This window comes from Channa argus, chromosome 10 (genome assembly GCF_033026475.1).
Source record: "Channa argus isolate prfri chromosome 10, Channa argus male v1.0, whole genome shotgun sequence".
Taxonomy (NCBI): domain Eukaryota; kingdom Metazoa; phylum Chordata; class Actinopteri; order Anabantiformes; family Channidae; genus Channa; species Channa argus.
In genome coordinates, this window is record NC_090206.1 from 2,797,140 (window position 1) to 2,818,007 (window position 20,868).

At 42.0% G+C, this 20,868-nt stretch overlaps 3 protein-coding genes across 5 annotated transcripts; 2 read left to right on the forward strand and 1 right to left on the reverse strand.

Annotated features, from left to right (window-relative positions):
• Nucleotides 1-1,090: 1,090 nt before the first annotated feature.
• On the forward strand, nucleotides 1,091-8,342 carry setd7 (SET domain containing 7, histone lysine methyltransferase). 2 transcript variants are annotated; one of them, XM_067518964.1, is made up of 8 exons: nucleotides 1,091-1,249; nucleotides 3,306-3,435; nucleotides 4,339-4,540; nucleotides 4,761-4,947; nucleotides 6,050-6,131; nucleotides 6,241-6,358; nucleotides 6,496-6,653; nucleotides 6,950-8,342. In XM_067518964.1, the coding sequence occupies exons 1-8, from the start codon at nucleotides 1,210-1,212 to the stop codon at nucleotides 7,131-7,133; spliced, it is 1,101 nt and encodes a 366-aa protein (XP_067375065.1). In that variant the 5' UTR covers nucleotides 1,091-1,209; the 3' UTR covers nucleotides 7,134-8,342. The 2 variants fall into 2 exon arrangements, with proteins under 2 accessions (XP_067375065.1, XP_067375064.1); XM_067518963.1 differs by having other exon boundaries at nucleotides 1,093-1,303.
• Nucleotides 8,343-10,253: 1,911 nt separating this feature from the next.
• zgc:113425 (uncharacterized protein LOC541425 homolog) lies at nucleotides 10,254-13,984 on the forward strand. 2 transcript variants are annotated; one of them, XM_067518846.1, is made up of 6 exons: nucleotides 10,254-10,766; nucleotides 11,021-11,080; nucleotides 12,478-12,609; nucleotides 13,029-13,175; nucleotides 13,389-13,446; nucleotides 13,527-13,984. In XM_067518846.1, the coding sequence occupies exons 1-6, from the start codon at nucleotides 10,602-10,604 to the stop codon at nucleotides 13,634-13,636; spliced, it is 672 nt and encodes a 223-aa protein (XP_067374947.1). In that variant the 5' UTR covers nucleotides 10,254-10,601; the 3' UTR covers nucleotides 13,637-13,984. The 2 variants fall into 2 exon arrangements, with proteins under 2 accessions (XP_067374947.1, XP_067374948.1); XM_067518847.1 differs by having other exon boundaries at nucleotides 10,258-10,766; nucleotides 13,530-13,984.
• Nucleotides 13,985-14,035: 51 nt separating this feature from the next.
• rab33ba (RAB33B, member RAS oncogene family a) lies at nucleotides 14,036-19,861 on the reverse strand. Its single transcript, XM_067518844.1, has 2 exons — nucleotides 19,271-19,861; nucleotides 14,036-17,733 (listed from the first exon to the last, which is right to left on the reverse strand). The coding sequence occupies exons 1-2, from the start codon at nucleotides 19,496-19,498 to the stop codon at nucleotides 17,236-17,238; spliced, it is 726 nt and encodes a 241-aa protein (XP_067374945.1). The 5' UTR covers nucleotides 19,499-19,861; the 3' UTR covers nucleotides 14,036-17,235.
• Between the last annotated feature and the right edge of the window lie 1,007 nt (nucleotides 19,862-20,868).

Sequence of the window (20,868 nt, forward strand, 5' to 3'; positions counted from 1 at the left end):
TATGCTTATGTTTTGTGACTAGTGTATGTTGTTGTGTGTCTGAGGTTGTATTTGCTAAATACTAAAACCCACCACGATCAGATCATTTACTTTCTATACAAACATGGTTTCAAAAAACTGCTGAAAACAGAACTCTTTCACATTTTCGTATGCACTTAAATAAAAAAACGTGCTTTCTGTTCTTATCTTGCACACATCTCCTGAAATGTAAACACTTTTCTGATAGGACTCTGTTTTGATATTTTCTCCTTGATTTAGATTCTTGCTGCCTTGTACCTCAGTTGTAAAAGTCGCTTTGGATAAAAGCATCTGCTAAATGAATAAACTTAAACGGAAACACAAAAAAAAAACTAGAATTAAAAGTGGGGGAACTAACTTTTGCAGATGACTGAACATAGTTAACCCCATTTTAGAACCAGTTTGCAGCAGATTTATCCAAATGCTCATCACTAGTGTTACACTTTGATTTCAGATCCAGTGCGGCCAGTGTCATTGATGATACCATGTTTGCAGCCTGGGTATGATGGAAGAACATTTAAAAAAAAACATGGAATCCTAAGATGAAATATGGTTTTGTGTTAGTAAAAGAACAATTTTGGTTGTTAAAGTTAGAAATTGCCATGTACATTTGCTTTTGCTCAGCTGTTTATGCAAAGGCAACTAAATACCTGTTCAAACTGCAAAATATCTCCAAAAAAGTTGTTGATTGGAACCACAGTGCATGATTTAGTTTAAAGAAATGTCTGTGAGGAGACAAAAACTGAAAACTAAAAAATGTTGAGCAGCTTAAGAGGAGTGATGGGTTTACAGTGAGCATTAAAACGGCCGTCACTCACACTGTGTGGGGGGCAAACAGATGCTGTGAAAGGATGCAGAGGATGAACTCACTGAAAGAAAGGGAAGAAGGAGAAACATGGAAACATGGAAATGACATGTAATTGTGGAAATTTCCACAACTACATGTAAATTCCACAAATTTCCACAAGTACCTTCCAAATCTCCAGTCTCCCATCACTAACTGAATCATAAAGTGATTTCACTGCCTTCTAACATTATCACGAAAACGGATGTTGGAGAAAGTGTGCGACGGAGCGAAAATGGGGTTTTCCGGTTAAAGCGCTGTGGGTTCGTCTCTGGACCCAGACGCTGGCATCTGGTATCGGATGACGCCCCGTGGGTGACAGCAGGAGAAGCGGTGCGAGCTGCATCATGGACAGCGACGATGAAAATGTTGAAGAAGTTGTGGAGGGTGAGCAGCAGACGTTTCCTCTTTCCCAGTCGGTTTTAAACGACCAAAGCTGCGGTGGGTACGACATTTGTCCGCTGCTTGGAGACTCCGGAGTCCGTCCTCCGTCGGTCTGTAGGCCCCGCTTTGTAGCTCGCGGCGCCGCGGGTTTGGTTTCAGCACGAACGCCGCTTGCGAGTCGAGCGAGCACGGCCCGGCTGATTTGCGTGCACCGCTGCCCGGGCGATGATGCTGGAAGCGTGTGATCAGGCAGGAAAAAATGTGGCGCAAACACGAGCAATGACAGCTTGTCTGTCACAGTCTGACACACACGTGCTCGTTTTTTCCCCCCTAATTACTTCCAGCAGCACCGGGGACACGTTTCTTAGCGAGGCGCAGTGTGTTAGTGTAACAACAGGCTACTTCGTACTGTAGCTGCTGCTAAGCTAATGCTTCACCTGGGAAAGTCAAGAACTGAATTAATAAAAGTGACTATAAACGTTTTTGTACATAAGCTCAGACAGTTTCCTGTGTTGTGTGGCTGACTTGGATTTTGAACGGGAGACCTGGAACTGAACTGAGAGCAGCCTGAGACAATTTTGTATTTTTATGTAACTATGGATCAAATGACACATCAAATGTCATTTGTAAACGTACAGAACATTGTTGTCCATCTATTTTGAAATATAGGTTTGATCGATGTTTCCAGTATTACAATCACCCAAATCCTTAATATACGTAGATTTACTATATTAACTTTTTCTCAAAACGTAGTTTCGATGTAGCAAAGGTTCTACCTTTTTCTATAAAGTAAAACTTGTTATTAAAACTTCTTTAACTTTCAATTTTCCCCAAACAAGGACCTAACACTCTTGTAGAAAGAAATACACAATATGTAACATCTATAATATTTTAAGATAATTTTGAACTTAGGATATGAGCTACAGTATGTACTTTTTTTTTTTTTTTTTTTATTTTTTACTTTTTTGTTGAAATATGCCCCATGTGTTATTGTGGAGAAGCTTTTTTTCGTTACAGTCTAAAACATGCATGCATACTTTTTTATTAGCAACACAGGAACACATTTATAGACCAGCTATTATTATTATTATTATTATTATTATTATTATTATTATTATTATTACAAGCTACTATTATTTAGTTTTTGCACAACCCAATGCTCACTGTTTGGTTTAGTGAGATATTTCCTCGGGAGTCGGTGCAGCTCAAACCAGAGTTGAAAACAAAGTGAATATTGCACCGAAATGTTTGGAGGTGTGAAAAACAGCCCTCGAATTCCGAGCCTAGAGATGGGAACTCAATTTAAAGTACACCATCTTCACTGATTCAGTGTTAAATTACTACAACTCTTAAAATGACATATGTTTACTGTGAATATTTTAGTAAATGAGAAATTACCGTGTCTTTAATTCTGACTAAATTGATGTAAGCGATTAGAAAAAATGTTGTTTCACATAATGTACACTCACTGCGAACTCCTGTACAATCTAATGTAAACCAATACAGCAGCTCTGCCATGAATTCTGTTATGTTATAATTTCTCAGTTTTTAATTTGAAACTGTCAGAAAAGTGATGATTCTACTCTTTGTTTAGTATTAAGGTCATAGTGGGTGGTGGAGTTGTGTATATGAGTTCATTATATTAAGAGATGGTTCGAATCTTTTGGCCATAGTATAGTTTATCGTTCTGTATTTGCCTGACGCACAGAAGCTCTGCTGACGTTGCAGGTATTAAATGGTGTTTGTCATGCATCAGCAGAGTTACACACACACACACACACACACACACAATATGTCTGGTATGTGCTCATAACTTTTTTGCTGAAATAAAGTGGCCTAAATCAGTAAAGGCAACTTTCGCTTTTCCAGACTTTTCTCTGTCTTGTCTTGTATATTAATTGACCGATGTTCCACATAATACTGCTTTCATTTAAAAAAACATATGTAATCTCATCAGAGTGTTCTTGTACAAGTGTCACGAGGCAACTGTATGAAACCAAGACTTCAGTCATGTAAAAAAAAAAACAGACTCAGCTCTGCTCTGTGTGTGTGTGTTCAGGTCCACTGGATGATGATGGTCAGCCCCATGGTTCCTGCACAGTGACCTACTCGTCCAGTGATCGCTTTGAAGGACATTTCACCCATGGAGAGAAGAATGGCAAGGGCAAGTTCTTCTTCTTTGATGGCAGGTACTGTAAAGATGCGGATACAAACTGCATTAGAGTAAAAGTCATGTCCACGTTCATATTACATGCGAGCATGTCCTACAAAGTAGTAGCTGCACAGTATACTGCATGGACTTTCGGTTTCAATGATTTCTGCTAGACTTGTTCATTCTGGAGCATTTATAATAATTACACTACTTAAAGTGCTGGCAAAAGCGAGGTGGAGCACATAAGCAGAGTGGATTGACTTCCAGTCTCACGCCGGCTTAAAATGTGCATTGTAGCTTTAGGCACTTAAACGTAGTTAGGGCTCATTAGTGCCAAGTCTGTTTGTAAGACTGAACACTGACTCATGTAATTACGTTTAAACTCATCGAGTTCATTAATTTACTTCGATTTGATTTGTTTGGATCCTTTATGGTTCAGGTACATGACATAAATACCATCGTTCCCAAATGTATTCTCCAATTCTCCAAGTATATAAAACTCAATGAAGAACTAAACTAAATTGAAAGTCTATCACTATATTATCTATAGTGTTTGTGTTGAGGCATCAGCCTCAGGGGCAGTGCCTCCCGGCACCCGCACTGGGGTGGTCAGGATGGGGGCCGGCCCCTTTCGGCACAGTCCCAAGCGCAACGAGTCCGTGCGGGATGGAGCTCAGATGGTTAGGCAGTCATCCACTGTCAAAGTGTCTCTGGGCAAGACACTGAACCCCCAACAGCCCATTCCCCTCCCCAGCTGTGCAGTGCCGGTCCAAGCCCGGTAGAAATTAGTTTGTGTTGAGGCATCACCTTGATATTTGCAGACAGCTGTCGCCCGCATTTAGTTCACACAACAAAGCAGGGTTTTGAAACACAAATGTTAGAAGCTCGTTGTCCCATCCATTGAATTGAAACCAGATTTTGTTCCTTCCCTTCTCCCCAGTACCCTGGAGGGTTTCTATGTCGATGACGCTCTGCAGGGCCAGGGAGTGTATACGTACGAAGATGGCGGTGCCCTCTATGGGACATATGTGGATGGCGAGCTCAATGGCCCCGCCCAGGAGTTCGATGGAGAGGGCCGCCTGGTGTTTAAGGGCCAGTACAAAGATAACAGCCGCTGTGGGGAATGCTGGGTGTACTACCCTGTGAGTCAGCTCAGTGCTCACTACAACACACCCCCTACAGTTACATGGCTTATATAAGTTCTAGTCCTAGGACTTTCTTGTATGGCACTAAATGTCGTTGAAATCTTTGTCTTAGGCAAAAACTCAAATTGGTCTTGGCATCTTTACAGAACACAGCATAAGCAAACAGGGTTTGTTAACCGCGTGTTCTGCATGTTGGTGTGTACTGTGGTGCGTCTAGGATGGGGGCTGTGTGTTTGGGCTGGTGAATGAGGATGGGGAGTTGACTGGTGACTCTGTAGCGTACATCTACCCAGATGGGCGCACAGCACTGTTGGGAAGCTTTGTGGATGGGGAGCTAATTGAGGCTCGCCTCGCCACCCTGGTCTCCGAGAGAGGGAGGCCACGCTTCGAAATCACAGCCAACAGTAAGTATAAGCCTCCAGTCAGTGTTGGTTTCAGGAGATTGTTTTGTTTCCTGCTGACTGCAGATTTTTGTGAGTTTATAGTGTTAATTAAATCATGTAAAAAACATGACTAAATCAGTACATGGTGCCCTCACATACCCCCAACCTGTTTGGAACCTCTTCTATATTTTATTCTGTTTACACAAAACATGTTTAAGATCTCCCCACATTTTCAGGACAGTTCAGGTGCCATTTCCTCTTTAGCTTTAGCTTGTGTTTCTTGAGTGAATCCTAAGCTGTTTAGGATCATTGTACATGCTGATGCTTATGCTTTGTGAGGTTTTAAACATGGTAGTGATCCCACTCACTAATTTTTCTCCAAAAAATGGAATAGAAAATGCCAAGTTGACATCACACTGTGTGAACTGTTCTTCTTCTTCTTCTGGTCTGTTTATGTGACCAGATAGCGTAGTTAGAGAATAACGCTGCCTTTCTGCTTGTGAGTTGAAGGCCATGTTTTGAGTTTCGGTCAAGATTCTGAAAAGCATCACAGAGTAGATCAGTGCTGCTCCCACACGTGCTGCCTTATTTTTGTGAGTACGACTGCACTTGAATCAGTAATCAGCAGATCTTGCAAATTTGCACAATTTTAAAAAACATTTTAGCCAAACAGAAGATATACAGGAAACTCATTCTAACCACTGTGGCAATCAGTTCTCCAACATGACATAATGACATGACTTTACATTCTCTAAATTTCTTGTGTCCATTAAAACTCATTTGCATCATTTTATAAGTAAAGTTTAGCAGAACATCTCTCCGCGGATTTGTGGAAGACTGCTATTACCCATGTCCAGGATCCAAACTGTCATCTAAAATAATAACAAAAAAAGTGTAAAATCGTAAAAAAAAAATATAAAAGTATAGAACCTCATAAATCCAGAGTGCACTTGTTTCAGTTGGTCCTAATTCTTTAGTTACACGTTATTGACATTGGTATTTTTGAAGTCAATTGACTTCAGTCGTCTTGAGCTTTACAGACAAGAATTGGTAGTGAACATTTTAATGCTTTTGACCCATGGTGTTTAATTTTTTTAATAATGCGGCGTACTGTATTTTTAAGGCCCTTTGTACTGCTATGACAAATCCACATCCAGCTGTATTGCCACTCATGCACTGCTTCCCGACCCATATGAGAGCCAGAGGTGAGTCCGCATTACAAATGTCGCTCCTCTCATTTAGCATGGAGATCAGAACAATACCGGAGCCACTGTAGGGTCGTTGTTCATATTGTCACTATATTGTGTGGGCCAGGGTGTTTGTGGCAGACTCTTTGATTAAAGGAGCAGGACAGGGCCTGTTTGCCAGGACAGACGCTGAAAAGGACACAGTGGTGGCTTTTTACAATGGAGTTCGCATCACGCACTCTGAGGTACGGAACAAGAAAGGGATAATCGGATCTTAGAGTAATTCAGGAACTTTGTTACAGCATTTACGAATTTTCACGGTTTACTAATTCATACATTTTGATGTATTTTTTTTTTTACTATGACCACGTGGACCACTCAGGTGGACAGCAGGGACTGGGCACTGAATGGAAACACAATCTCACTGGATGAGGACACTGTGATTGACGTGCCTCAGCCATTTGACCAGCTCGAGAGATACTGTGCCTCTCTGGGTCACAAAGCAAACCACTCCTTCACCCCCAACTGCAAATACGACCCGTGAGTACAAAGTGGCAAGAGGGAAAAAGGTCATACACTTTGACATAGGAGTTCAACTTTGGCATGGAAACTCTTGAATTTCGATGAATAAATTGAATTTTTTTTTTCCAATTGTTTTTTTTTTTTTTTTTGGTCCCAAGCACATGTTGCTATGAAAGTTTGTTTTATTTACAAACAAAAATGGGTTTTAATTTTTATTTCACATTATTTGGATAGTATTTGAATATTTTCTACGGACCATTTTTCCAGCTTTTGTGGAAATAGAGTTTGTGTAATCTGCATTGTGGTTTGTGCAGGTTCGTCCATCCTCGTTTTGGGCCAATCAAGTGCATCCGGACTTTGAGGGCGGTGCAGAGAGACGAGGAATTAACAGTTGCTTATGGCTACGATCACGAGCCGACAGGGGAGAATGCCCCAGAGGCCCCTGACTGGTACAAGCAGGAACTGGAGGTGTTCCAGCAGAGACAGGTGGCTCAGTGAGAGTGCTGACGAATACTAAAGGACAATAAAACACCCCTCTACGTATGCTACCAGCTTACAAGACTACTGCAACCTTATAGCACTTCGTATCCCCCTGCAGCTGCAACCCTCGCCATAGATATTTGACAAGTTGCTATGCTTTGTATGATATTCAAGTGGAATATTGCTTAAGCAATTCAGCGTGATTGAAGGCCTTGCAGACCCAGGGCCAGAGCAACATAGGAACTATGCAAGAAACCAAGTGTTTTTAAAGGAGGGATGTCAGTAGCTGAAGGTGCTGTTCTGTCAGATTTAGCTGATGCCCTCGTCATCATATATTACTCATATGGGAAGGATTTAATACATGCTCATGGTTGGTGCTTATAAATTTACAGTATGAACACAAATTACTGTCCATATCTTCAGTAAGCTGTAGTTAAACACAGTAGTTCTAGTTTTCTTAACTGAGCTCCTCCTGAGGTGTTGAGTCTAACAGCACTCTTTGTACTGTACAGTATTCGTGGTTTAGGTTTAAAACTATTCAACTCGCACCTCATTCAAACTCAGCTGGCCCTATTCATTAGCACCGTGCAAAAAGTGTAAGCGCGTGTTCAAACGGTCCTTCTTCACCAGTACCGTCAAAAAGGTGTCTTGTCAGTCCCATATTCATTCTACAACAATCTTCAGAAACCAGAAGAACAAGAAGTCCTGCAATAGATGGTGTGATCACCATAGAGCCCTGATCTCATTATTACAGTCGGTTGGGGATTACATCAAGAGACAGGAGACATTGGTAGAATCAATCAAAGTGCCTTGAAAATCTGATCAAGTGTATTGTAAGTACTAAGGAGAACCGTCATTGCTTTAATGACAAAGGGTGGTAATAGTGAATATCGATAGAAGGTTCTTGTCTTTACTGTGCTTTGGGTAAAGTCGACTGATGAATTAAAGCCTTTGAAAGCATTCTCACTTTACATTTAGAGCCAAATGACGATTGCACAGTACTTAACGTTAAAAAAGGTAATTTCAGGGTAAATCAATGAGGTTGCATTATATATATTAAGTATTATATTTCCTGGGCTTTATTGATGTGATTCGTAACTTATGGAGAAAATAATGGTGTTTGGATGGTTTACTACTACAAGAAAGACCTGTGAACCTGTTCCACTTTTCTAACTGAAGTACCTGTTCAGATGCTACACAATAAAGACAAAGATAAAGAAAATCCAACCAGATGCCTTGTTTATCATTTAATGAGGTTAGTTTGAGACAAGACCAACTGAAATACTACCACTGTAGTTCTACACTTGGTGTGAATTGGACTTTTTTAGATAGATAGGTGATAATTTATTAATCCCTGGAGGGAAATTTTTGTGTTGCAAAAGCTGTTACATATAATAATAATAATAATAATAATAATAATAATAATAATAATAATACAGTATACATACAAAGTAATATATCAAGTAAAAATAACATTACTATTAATACACTGTACATTGTGCAGTTTAGTGAGGTGAACAGTCTTAAAAGCCAGAGATATGTTCTCTTATTGTCCATTGAAATGCCTTAGTGTAGTACTGTTTGTACTCGTACATGTACTGAAACAGTGGCTGTATGTTACAGTTATTGTAGTTATGATGTGATGAATTGTTGAAGCTCTGTCTCCTGACACCACAGAGAATGAGTCTCTGTGGTGTCAGGAGACAGAGCTGACAACAGACTGTTGGCTGAAATGACCTCCTGTACCGTTCTTGGTCGTTCCTTGTCTTTGATTTGAAGAAGCCTCTTATTGAAGCTGCTCCGCTGTTTGACCAGCAGCTTGTGAAGAGGATGTGAGCTGTTCTCCATGATGTTTAACACCCTCCACTTCACTACCGACTCCAGAGTTTCCTCAGTGGTCCCCAGGACAGAGCCAGCTTTCCTAATAAGTTTATTCAGTTTATTAGTGTCACTGGCTCTGATGCTGCTGCCCAGCAGGTGGCAGTAGAAACAGACTGCACTGGCCACAACAGACTAGTAAAACACCTGCAGCATCTGGTTGAATTCATTAAATCACCTGAGCTTCCTCAGGAAGTAGAGTCTGGTCTGAGCCTTTCTGTATACAGCTGCTTTGTTGCATGTCCAGTCCAGTCTGTTGTTGAGGTGAATATATTTGTACCCCTCCACCGCCACCTCCACAATCAGAAAGGAGATGGTGTCGGCTCTGTTCCTAATCCTCCTGAAGTCCACGACCATCTGTTTTAGCTTTTAGTTTTAGCCACATTCAAGATGAAGTGATTGTTTCCTCACCAGTCCACAGAGCTGTCCACTAAGCCTCTGTACTGTGCCTCCTCAACACCACTGATGGACCCTATTACTGCAGAACTTCTGCCAGTGACAGGAGTACGAGTTGTACTGAAAATCAAAGTTGTAGAGGGTGAAGACGAAGGGTGAGAGGACTGTCCCCTGAGGTGCTCCTATGTTACCCGCTCTGACACACATCCCCGCAGCCACACAAGCTGTGGTCTGCTGTTCAAGAAGTCATCAACCCTTGATGTGATGAAGTAGTTGACCTGCATCTTCAGCAGCTTCTCTCTCTGAGCTGACAAAAAATGCATAATTTATAAAACTAAATCCTTGTGTGTCTTTTAAGAGTTAATTTACTAGAAGGATGTTGCTGTACGAGTACAAGACCTCTGATCGTTTCTACAGGCTAGTAGAAATGTTCAACAGATTAAAGGAACAAGCAACAACATCCTTGGCTTCCAAGACTCTGGGATTATACTGGGGGAGAGTTCTTCCAAAAGATATTCCCTCATTTTGACGGCAGGGCTGGAAGCTGTTGTCCAACACATTGCTCCAAAATCAACTACAGGTTTTCAGTTAGGTTGAGATCTAGTGACTAAGAAGGCCACAGCATGTGATGCACATTTTCTACAGTCATCAAACTATTCAGTGACTTCTTGTGGTGTGAACTATTTTCTATTAAATGTAAGTAGACCTTTATTAAAATTTTTTAACCCCCTTTACAAATGAGTTAATTTAATTACAGTTTATAAGAGAGAGTTGTTTTGAAAGTTCGGCGCTTCCTACAGACTAGTCTAAGCCTGATTCGCTGATGGGGGCGGAGCTTGCATCCTGACAGGTCACACTCTGGGCAGCAGAGTCAACATTACCATCTACCTGCGGCCCCAGGTTAATGGATAAACTTCCCACCTCGCGGAGCAACAGTGAGCAGCCCGGAAGCACTCACACCGCAGCAGAGGCCCATTGTGTGTGTTTTGTGGAGGGAAAACAAGTTTAATTTAGTGAGCTGTTATCAGGGACACATGTCGCGGTTGTCAGTGCAGAGACTGTGATGTTTCTGACCCCGAAAACCCCCCAAACCCGACACCGAGCACTCGGCTAACCTGACAGTTGGCTAGCGGTAACGCACCAGCTACACTTCAACTGTGACCGGTGCGGACTCGGAGCACTGTGGGACTTTGTTGTGGGTTCAGACTCGGAATGGACCGATACAGGTATTTTATTTTTAATCAGAAGACTGTGTTGGTCCTCGGCATCCTCCAAGTGGCTTTTGCCGGTCTCTGCGTGGTCTGTGGCTTTTTGGACGCTGTTTTCCGGAAGGACACCCCGCTGAGTAGCACCCGGACGCCGGTGTGGGGAGGACTGGTGAGATACTTAGGCTCTATCAGAAATACTTTAAGGTCCATGTACTGGACCTGTGAAGGAGACACACACTTATTCCTTATTATTTTCAGTAACCTGAACCACGTGAGTAGAATGTGTAAAAAGAACGTCCACGTTGACGTTTTCCATAATACGAGAACAAGCCTTTATGGGCTGATGACAGATGTGTTATACTCTGACCTCTGACCTCTGACCCGCTGCCCGTTTTCATTTTCATTCTCTTCATTTCTTTTAAGATCATGGCCACTCCAGGTGTTTTGGCGCTGTTTGCCTCCCAAAGGAAAAACTCAGTACTGGTAAGTTTTCACCTACTTGAGTGAGATTGTTATGGAACGTTAATACCCAACACTGATGATGCCACAAAAAAAAAAAAAAAAAAAAAAAAATGTTTGATTTGCTTTCTATAACCATTTTTTTCGATTTTTGTCTTGTTGACTGGCCTTTGTTTTTGGGGTTTTTTGTACACTTATTTGGTCATTTGGCCCTTTATTCAAAGCCACTTACAACTGAGGTAAGCAAAAAATCAGAATCAATAAAGCAAGGTGCTATAAAAGAAAATGTTACAGTTTGAGGAGACTTGAGCAAAATTGGATAGATTGTAATGAAGACAGCTGAACAGCTGTATTGCTTTATAGTCCAGAACAGCTGATCGGGCTGCAGCAGACAGGCACCGTGGATTGAAGTTTCGTTCGGGCTTTAAACGTGGACATAATAAGAAGGAAAACACAGTGAGGTCAAAGAGCTGGTAAAAAGCGAAGGGGTGGAAAAGAAAACAGGCGAGCGAGGGTGAAAAGAGTCAAGCCACATTTCCCATCTCTGATTTTGGGCAACGTGAGGTCTCTGGAGAACAAGGTGGACGGCTGACTGCACTGGTGAGGACGGAGACACGGCTGCAGGACAGTATGCCCGACACATGCATCAGTATTGTAGGCTTGAGCACATCCCGATGCCCTCTTTATGATCTCAGGTGACTTTAGTCATGCCAACCTCCCCAAGACCCCCCCCACCTTCACACAGTATTAGGATTGTCACACCAGGGGGGAGATGACACTGGACCTGATGTACTCAGATGTTACAGAGGCCTACAGCTCCTCTGCCACCTGATCAGTCAAGTGCTCCACAGAACGACACAGGAGATCCTCTCTCCTCATGTCCAAATGGATAATTAGTATTGTTTTCATTTCATTTCTTATTTTTATTTCATTTATTTTTACTGTAGCTGAGTTTTTGTTTGTATTTGTTTAAGGTCTTCTTTTGCTGGATGTTCTTTACCTTTCCTTCTACTTTTAAGTGGAGAGCAGCTGTAACAAGGCAACACAATTTCTCTATGGGATCAATAAAGTCATTGAATCTTGAATAAATATATATAATAATGTGCAGACAATGATCCACTGTGGCGATAATTTGTCTTAATAATATAATTAATAAGACAATTGTCCTATTAATAATAATTAACAATTGACTTTTCATATTTGTTCTGAATCATAGTTTATGACAACAGTAAGATTCACAAAGGAGAATGTAGATCTTATGTCTATATTTGTAAATAAATCTAAAACATACACATTTTAGCATTCTTTAAACTGCATTGAATATTAAGGAATAAAACACACATGCTCTCTTTCGCTCTAACACACACGCGTAGACTCTCGTTACTGTTTCCGTGGCTGAACTTGTTCTCCTGTCACTGCAGGTGAGTGTGATGGTGGCAGCAGCAGTGGTTTCCTGTGCTGCTGTGCTGTTTACATCAGGTTATGCCTGCCTGACGCTCACCTACGGGGAGGAAGATAAGGAAGTCTTCCACCATCATGACAGTCCTCAAGTGGTAAGCAGCCCCTGACACACACACACACACACACAATTAATTGTTTTCATTCCCAAGTCACTGAATAGCTGTTTGAGTACAGTTAAATCCATTATTAAAAAAGTATGAATGTATTGAACATGTATAAATCAGCCTAGACCAGAAGGTCCTCAAAAACCGAATAACTATGCAAGAAGGAAACTAGTAAGGGAAGCCACCGAGACACCTATGACTCCTCTGATAAAACTGCCGAGATAAGAAAGTCTGTCCAGACAACAGCTGGTACAAGTTTGTCAGAAGGTCAAAGCACAACATGCAGTGCAGTGTAATCAGCCTCACACTCTTGACAGAATTTAGTACAATTTGCATTTTACTGTTTGGTTCAGAGACATAATTCGTGTATGAAGGGGTGGAGTGACAATCTTTGTGTCTCTGCTCAGACGTTTGTGCTTCATCGGATGGTGAAGGGGGCCAACGCCACCATACTGCTGACCTGCACCATCAGCCTGGCGCTCTCCTCTCTCATTGCTCACGTGGGCTGTCGCAGTCTGCCCTGCTGTGGCTGCTATGACTCCAGAACCGGGCTGGTAGGAAAGAATCAAGTATAAAACAAATGACACTAAAAACAGTGTATTGACCAGGCTGCACTGTGGTGCACTAACACATAAGGAAAATACATGTGAATCCAATCTAAATGACCCAAATTTCAATAAAATGCAACACCGTTTTATTTTAATCTTGATAAATGTGGATGGAGTTTTGCCAAACTGACCTTTCTCCCTGATTTCTGTATGTTGAAGGAAACACTGGTTCCTCAGTGTGACCCTGGGGACACAGAGATGGTGTGTACCTGGCAAGGTAATTTGGATTTGTCATTTTTGGGATGTGTTGCTTTGCTCGCAGCTGTCAGCCCTGATATAGTTTCCCTCTGTTTCCAGCAGGAGGGGACATCAGGCTTTTTAACTCTCCAGCTCAGTCTACACACCAAGGTGCCCCTGAGGAAGAGGATGGGCCCGGTAAACTGCCTCCGTACAGTAGACTAACCTGAGATACGGCCGCAGCAGAGAGCAAGGTCTTTAACGTTTAAGTTTGTTTGTGCCGACACATTTCTTTCTGTGTGTGGATGGACTGAGTCGAGCCTCAGCTGAAGTCTTTTAAATTGGAACACAAAGAGATCTGTCAGAGACATGTTCCGAGCCAGGAGGTTGCTCTGGATTAGACAAAGCCAAATTTACTGTTGCCAAACTCATTTGAGTGTGTGAATGTGTGTGTGTGTGTGTGTGTCTCGGTCTGTGGGAGAGAGAGAGAGAGAGAGAGAGGGGCTTGGCTTAACTGAAATTTAAATTCATAAATCAAAGATGTTTTAAGTGTATTTAATAAATAAATCCTGACTGAACCGCTCAGGCTTGTTCTTAGAGTAACTTGCTCTTAAGAAATGACTCCGGTGTGAAACATTGAGTTGTTTATTGCAAGGTTACACATGGCAAAACCAATGCAAGCGTCTCTCGTCTTCACTTGTCCCTCATAGATTCATTCATTAGTCACTGAATTAATAGCATTCTTTAACTTCCTTTCGTTTTTTTTTTTTATGCATCTGAGTTAAGAGAAACAGTAGCTGTGTTTGTCATGGCTGTAGTGATCAAAATAAGGCAAAGGAAATAATAGGAGCCAGTGTGAAGGCGGACGGGGAGTTTTCATCAAGTACACGTCTTCCACTGCTGTATTGTTGCTAACAGCCCACAATCCACAGGACCAGCTGTGGCCTGAACTCATTTCCAAAACCACTAAACCCGGATGTAAACTACTGTGACAGCAGACTGTGGTGCATCATGACTGCTTTTACCATACAGCTGTGTTTGGGAGACATACAGAATATACATGTAAATACAAGCTTACATACAATAAAGGTAGTGGGTATAGACAACCATGTATAAGTCAAGGTGCACACTACACAGCCTTCCCCATCATGAGACGTACGTCTTTAACTGTCTCGCCAGTCCTTTTCTTTAACAAAGACTCAAATGTCTTTTTTTCCAAACCTCCTTCTTACGGGTTCTTCTACATTCCCTCCGGTTAACAGGCTGACACAGAGGACATGTTTGGCAGATTTGGGGAGCTTAACTGTTAAGGAGGCAATAGCACATGCTGTCAGTACTATGTAGCGTGCTCACACTCTGTGCATGCTAAACAACAGGACTGTCACAAAACCTCATTATTTAAATCTGCATTAAGTTTTTTTTTCTTCTGTCCACTTAGGGGCAGCAAAAACAGAAAATATCACCTTTCAAGTTTATATATTGACCTAGTGATGAAGTAGCATGTGGCTGTATCTGTCGGGAGCTGATGCTCCGCTCAAGGGGCATTTAGACACTGTACAATATGCAGGTAACCTCTTGTTTCTTAAACAGTGAAGGTTATTTTACACAAAACAATAAGTGTCTGAATACCAAATTTAAAAACCAAATGAGTACAGAATGAATTCATATCAGAATCGTTGAATGTTTGGGTCCAGCCCTTGTGATCAGTTGCTTATTTCCACATCCAGCTGTTATAAAAGCCCCTTTGAGACGTCCACTCCTCCTGACACAGCATCTGAACATGTCTGAATAACCACCCTGATCACTGTTCAGTTGAACGTCCAACAGCAATCTTATTGTACTAGGCAGGATCGACTAACACTTGTCCCTTTTAACGCACCACAGATTGGCCTACATAGGATTAGGACATACTGACATGTAAGGTTAGAACATAGCGGGCCTACCAATCACAACTATTTAGGAAGTGATTTAAAAGCTGCAGCGTAATCTTTGGGAGATGCTCAGTTCATTAAAAATCATACCTATTTTGGGACTTTGCAGTCTTGTTTATATGGCCACAGTCATTCATGTCTAAATGAAGCAATGAGGCACATTAATGGGAAAGACACCAATGTCTGAAAGACAGAGCCATCACTTTAACAGATTGTTGAAGGCAGCGATGTTAAAAAATGGCTATAGTAAATAGTAAATAAGAAATATAACTTCATCCTTTAACCTGTGTTTAAGTTTTCACCAATATTTGTCTCCAATGCTGCTAACTGCTCACCAGCTAGTCTGTGTCTGCGGCTAAGCAGGCAGCTGCTTCCTGCTGCTTCCTGCTGCAGCTGAAAATACTGTAAGACCAACACCAAAATCGTGGGTCATACAACTGCTATAAAGCTCTGGGAAGTTAAGGGCAGTTGCACATTCAGCTGATTATTCAGGGTCATCACCACCACAGATTCCTTTCCCAGTTCTTGAAAATACAGATTGTAACCACTTGAAGCCTGTATTGTGTTCAGCACAATGAACAGTTAACATTTAGACATGCAGTTGTTGTGGCATTAAAGACAGAGTCAGTGACTTGTCAAGCTGATTTCTAAAAACTGGGGATCACTGCAGATGGCTCATCCATTTAAAAAAAAAAAAAAAAAAAAAAAAAAAGCAAATCATTTACCAATCAAACTATGCTCGTCCATTTATCGTCATTATCAAGGTAATTTGTTATCACAGTAAATACTGTGATCATTTTTAATCACCAATCCATATTCTTTCCCAGTCCTGGAAGCCAGAATTACGTTCCACAATGTATCTTATTGTGTAGAGGTGCATTGGAAACCTCAGTTAAGTGTAAAGAGCAAAGCAAAGCTGTGTCAGAGAAGAGAGAGAGAGAGAGAGAGAGCTGGGCAGAGCAGAGACATAGTAGCACTAGGATAAGCTGCAAACTGTAGCTTCAACTAATTTGTCTGAAAGGGCTTTAAGTTAAGGTCAAAATCTGCTTTTGCAACCTAAAGCAACAGAATCCTATAATACATTTGCATTAGTAAGGTGAGACCAAGTCGTGTTTTATTCTACTGCTCTTAGATTTAGAGTATATTACATTGAATACACTGCTTTCTAACCATAGGAAGATGCTAATTTGATCACTTCACTGAATGCTGTATAGTTTTTTCATAAATCACTTGGATGCATTATGCCTTTTTTTTCCCCTCAATCAACTGCAAAATTCAGACTAACTTGATCTTTAACAAACACAACATTCATATGAAACAATTTTTTTTAAAAAGACTATGATGCAGCCAGTTCTACAGTACCACAAATTGATGCCTAAACATGCGACTGTATTATATTAAAATGTGCTGTGTCCTGTTTTCAACATGGAGGTGACACTGTGGTCGGGCTGTTTTGTACCTGGACCTGTAATGCTGATCAATGGCTGGTCACACATTACATGTGAAGGCTGCTGCTAGAGGCCAAAGCTCAGATTAAACATTTAACCAACTGCTGTTAAAGATCCCATTACCGTCTCCAGAACCCGTTTTTATGGACGTCACTGCATTTGCTGTTCCCTGTTGCTACAGAACATGTGACGAGAACTGCCTTGACACTTCAGCGATGTATGGTTGGGGCAGAAATTACGTGAGAACTGATCTGCAACCAGTTTTTTTGACTCTTGTTCAGGATCATCTTCATAAACCAAAGTAAATTTTAAGATTCGACCAATGTCAACAATGACTTGATGCAATGTGTTCTTTCTGGACCTCCAATGTTTCCTCAGCTCTCTGCACCTTCACTCTCCTCGGCCATGTGCAGCCTCAGGCTGATGTTGCCTCCCTCAGTCCCTCCTTTTTCAGCAGCTGCAGCCCCAGCCCCTGCTCCCATCGCCCCCATCATTTATTCCCCTGCTCAGGTTAATGGTGGCCCCTGAGGCACCGGGAGGCTGGCTCAACACCAGAGGCTTTTGAGACTTCAGCTTGTGGGCCACCGTCATAAAAATAGCCTCGACATGGTCACTGTTTCCACCGGCATACCCTCCGTCTACTTGGCTATTTGGGTTTTTCGCCGAGGTCTCAAACAGCGGCATGGAGTGAGCGTCGGCAAACTGTTGTGCCACATCTGTGCCCACTTGGATGGAGTCCTGGAGGTCACACTTGTTTCCAACAAGGATCCTGGGCACCTCAGTGCCCAGAGCGTACTGCTTGCACTCCTCTATCCAGGCAGGGAGGCTGCGGAAGCTAGTGGCATTAGTTACATCATAGACGAAGACAACAGCATGCACATTGCGATAGTAGTGTTGCACCATGGATTTCCTGAAGCGCTCCTGCCCCGCAGTGTCCCACAGCTGGATCTGAGGAAGACACACGCAAACTAGCAAGTTAATAATTCTACAACACACTTGTGGTTTTGGTCTATTTTCTGGGATTTGAGGCCAAGAAGAAAAAAAAACAAAAAAAACAAAACTAAGGAAGGTACAATGTTTATCAGTGTGCAGACATGCATCCCTGATGTTAGCATAGCAAATAGACTCACTTCTTATACTGTTCACTTTATCATGATCAGGATTATTACACACAGCATGTCGAAAGTTGAACAAGGTGTGTGTGTGTGTGTGTGTGTGTGTGTGTGTGTGTGGCACTGGATACACTCTATTAGTTTTAGTTATCTTTGAGAGCACATTAAGACTAAATGTCTGGAGGCTTGAGCTGTGAGGATGGTGTTGAAATGATCCCATGCTCACTGTGTAGTGTGTTTGCTATATTGTAGTAGTGTCCAATATCAAGTGTGTAAATCTATCCACGGTATATTGCACTCAGAGTATCCCACAATGCAACACTAGCTGCTACAACTGGGATGGACACAGCTATGGTGTTTGAAGGATGGCAGCATTTGTTCACATGCAATTTGGAAATGATCAAAGCTTAAAGAAGCCTTCACGGATTTTGAACTTGCTTCTTCTGATTTGAGTACTACATGTAAATGAATGCCGTTAAACTCCAGATGACATCACTTGGAGGAATCTTAAGTCCAAATTATGTGGTCTTGTTGCACACTAGTTTGTAATCATTCTCAACCTGCGTTTCCAGAGCTCCCACAGATGACATCATCTGAACCTCCTCATGACGAAAAACTCCTCCAGGTGATGTCGTCTGGAGGAGTTTTTCAGCTAGCAGCAGAGAAGTATTTTAATATGGGGAAGTCAGAGGGAGGTTTAAAAGCAATGCACATTTGCAATCTAAACCAAAACCATAGAAAGCAAGTTGCTCTTTAACCCATACTAAGTTTGTCCCCCCCCCCTCTAATAAGATGTGGTAGCTCGTTTTTACCCACTGCTATTCTAAAGAATCTTACTGTATGGTTGTGACTGGACCAGAAGGAAAGTATGGAATGGATTTGCCCTTGAGCAAAGCAACTCTACTTATAGGCTCACAGGTTTGTGAAACCACAGCTGGCATTTAAGGGGCAGTTTCACCATTTTTTTTAACTTGCATCCTGTGCGTCCAGTTGGGGAAATGCGTGTATATGAACAGTGCTGCCTCTGTGTTAAAAGGTCCCGATGCTACTTGCTGAAACAATCTGGAGGAGTTTTTCATTTCTGATTATGTCATCTGGTTGCTCATGCTACAGAAGTGGTGCTGTTGATGATGTCATCCAGAGAAAAAAAAAAACTCTTCCAGTAGAGAAATTGTTTAATCTTTCAGATGGATTTTTAATACACCTGTCTTATAGTGAGACCTAACATCTGCTCCTGCACCTTCCCCCTATATGATCTTGTAGCCTGAATGCAGCGTAGCTAAACTGGAATTCTACACGATTACGTCGTCCACATGTGAACAGGTACCACACATCTGCATCTTGACTGGGACGTATTTAACTGCGGTGCACACCTTGATTTTCTCGCCGTCAATCTCGACCAGCCTCTCCCTGAAGTCCACTCCGATCGTGGCCTCGGTCTTCTCTGGGAACTTGCCGGCACAGAAGCGGTAGGTGAGGCACGTCTTTCCGACCCCCGAGTCTCCGATCACGATGATTTTGAAGATGCGGGTCCTCGGCGGTGGAAGAGTCGAGCTCGTCATAGAGCCTGAGAATTCAGATGACAACCCGCTCTCCGCCATAGCAGACCGACGTTGGGCTGGACGATGAGCGGGGGAAGCTTCCTTCAGCCGCGGTTCCTACTGCCGCTGTATGACGTCGGTGGAGCGTCGGCACTGTCCGTTTCCTGCTCCTCGATAAACGTCAGACCCACATGTAAAGAACAGAACATTTATTCTGAAAGTTCCTCTGTGAACAAGTGCATCCCAGTAAACACTCCCAATGATCAGCTGTGAAGCCACGTACAATGTTGTCCAAGGAAGGCACTTCTCGCGAGATGCATTTAATGTGGCGTTCACTATCCCGTGGGAAACAAGGGAAAGTCAAGCTTCAAAAAAGAATGTGTGTGCGACTGTGTCAGAAGTTTAAAAGCATTATTGTATATTTACACCCTAAACTAAAGCCGCAATAGCAATGAACAAATGAAAATATGGTCATTTATATATAGAGAGAATTAACTCCCCCCACTTTTCCCTAAAAGTTGGGATGCTGTGTAAAATGTAAATAAAACATAAAGTATTCCCAAATCATTTAAAATGTGTCAATTGCTGCAACTGAGAACTGTCATTTTCATAATTAGATATTAGCAACACGTTCCCCCCCCAAAAAAACAAAACTCCTCCATAGACCTTTTTGCACAGATATTGAATGAGAAAGCCCCATGAGACTCATGTGCTTAGTTTTTCAGATGCTTTGGACCAAACTGAACTGATGTGTTTGATTTAGGACTATAAACCATAAAAGATTCTCCACATTCTCCAAAAAAAAGATACCTCATATACACCACTATACATCCACCCTGAGATGATTAATACTAAGCTGGACTGCAGAGACAGTTCAACTGGCCTAAAAAAAAAAAAGGACGGAGTCAAATCTACACCTACTGCAGAAGGCTCAGATCTATTGTGCGCGTGCAGGACACTCCTCCTCCTCGTCCTTTCTATGCAGTGGTTGGCTGGGGCACATGCCGCAGACAGGAAAAGACAGGACAAAATCATATGGAATGTCGGCTCTGTCCTGTCGTGCTCTCTGGACTCAGGAAGGAGGAAGGAGGAAGGGGGGAGGGGGGTCAAACACCCGATTCAGGTCCGTACGAGTGCATGTGGGTGGCAGCAACATGCTGCTCCACCCACAGCAACTACACACATGCTTTTTCACATTATTACCTCTCAGCCATCTCTGTCTGGACTTTTATCTTGCACATAGAATATTACACACACACAATCACACACTTTTTTCTATCTGTATAATTAATGTTGTGCACATGTTTATTATTATTCTACTTATGTATTCTGAATTTTATTCTAGGTGTTTATTGCTTTGACTTTGCCCCAATTGCTTATTGTCTGATCCTGCAGCATCTTGTACTTCAGAGTGATTGACAGTATGGAAA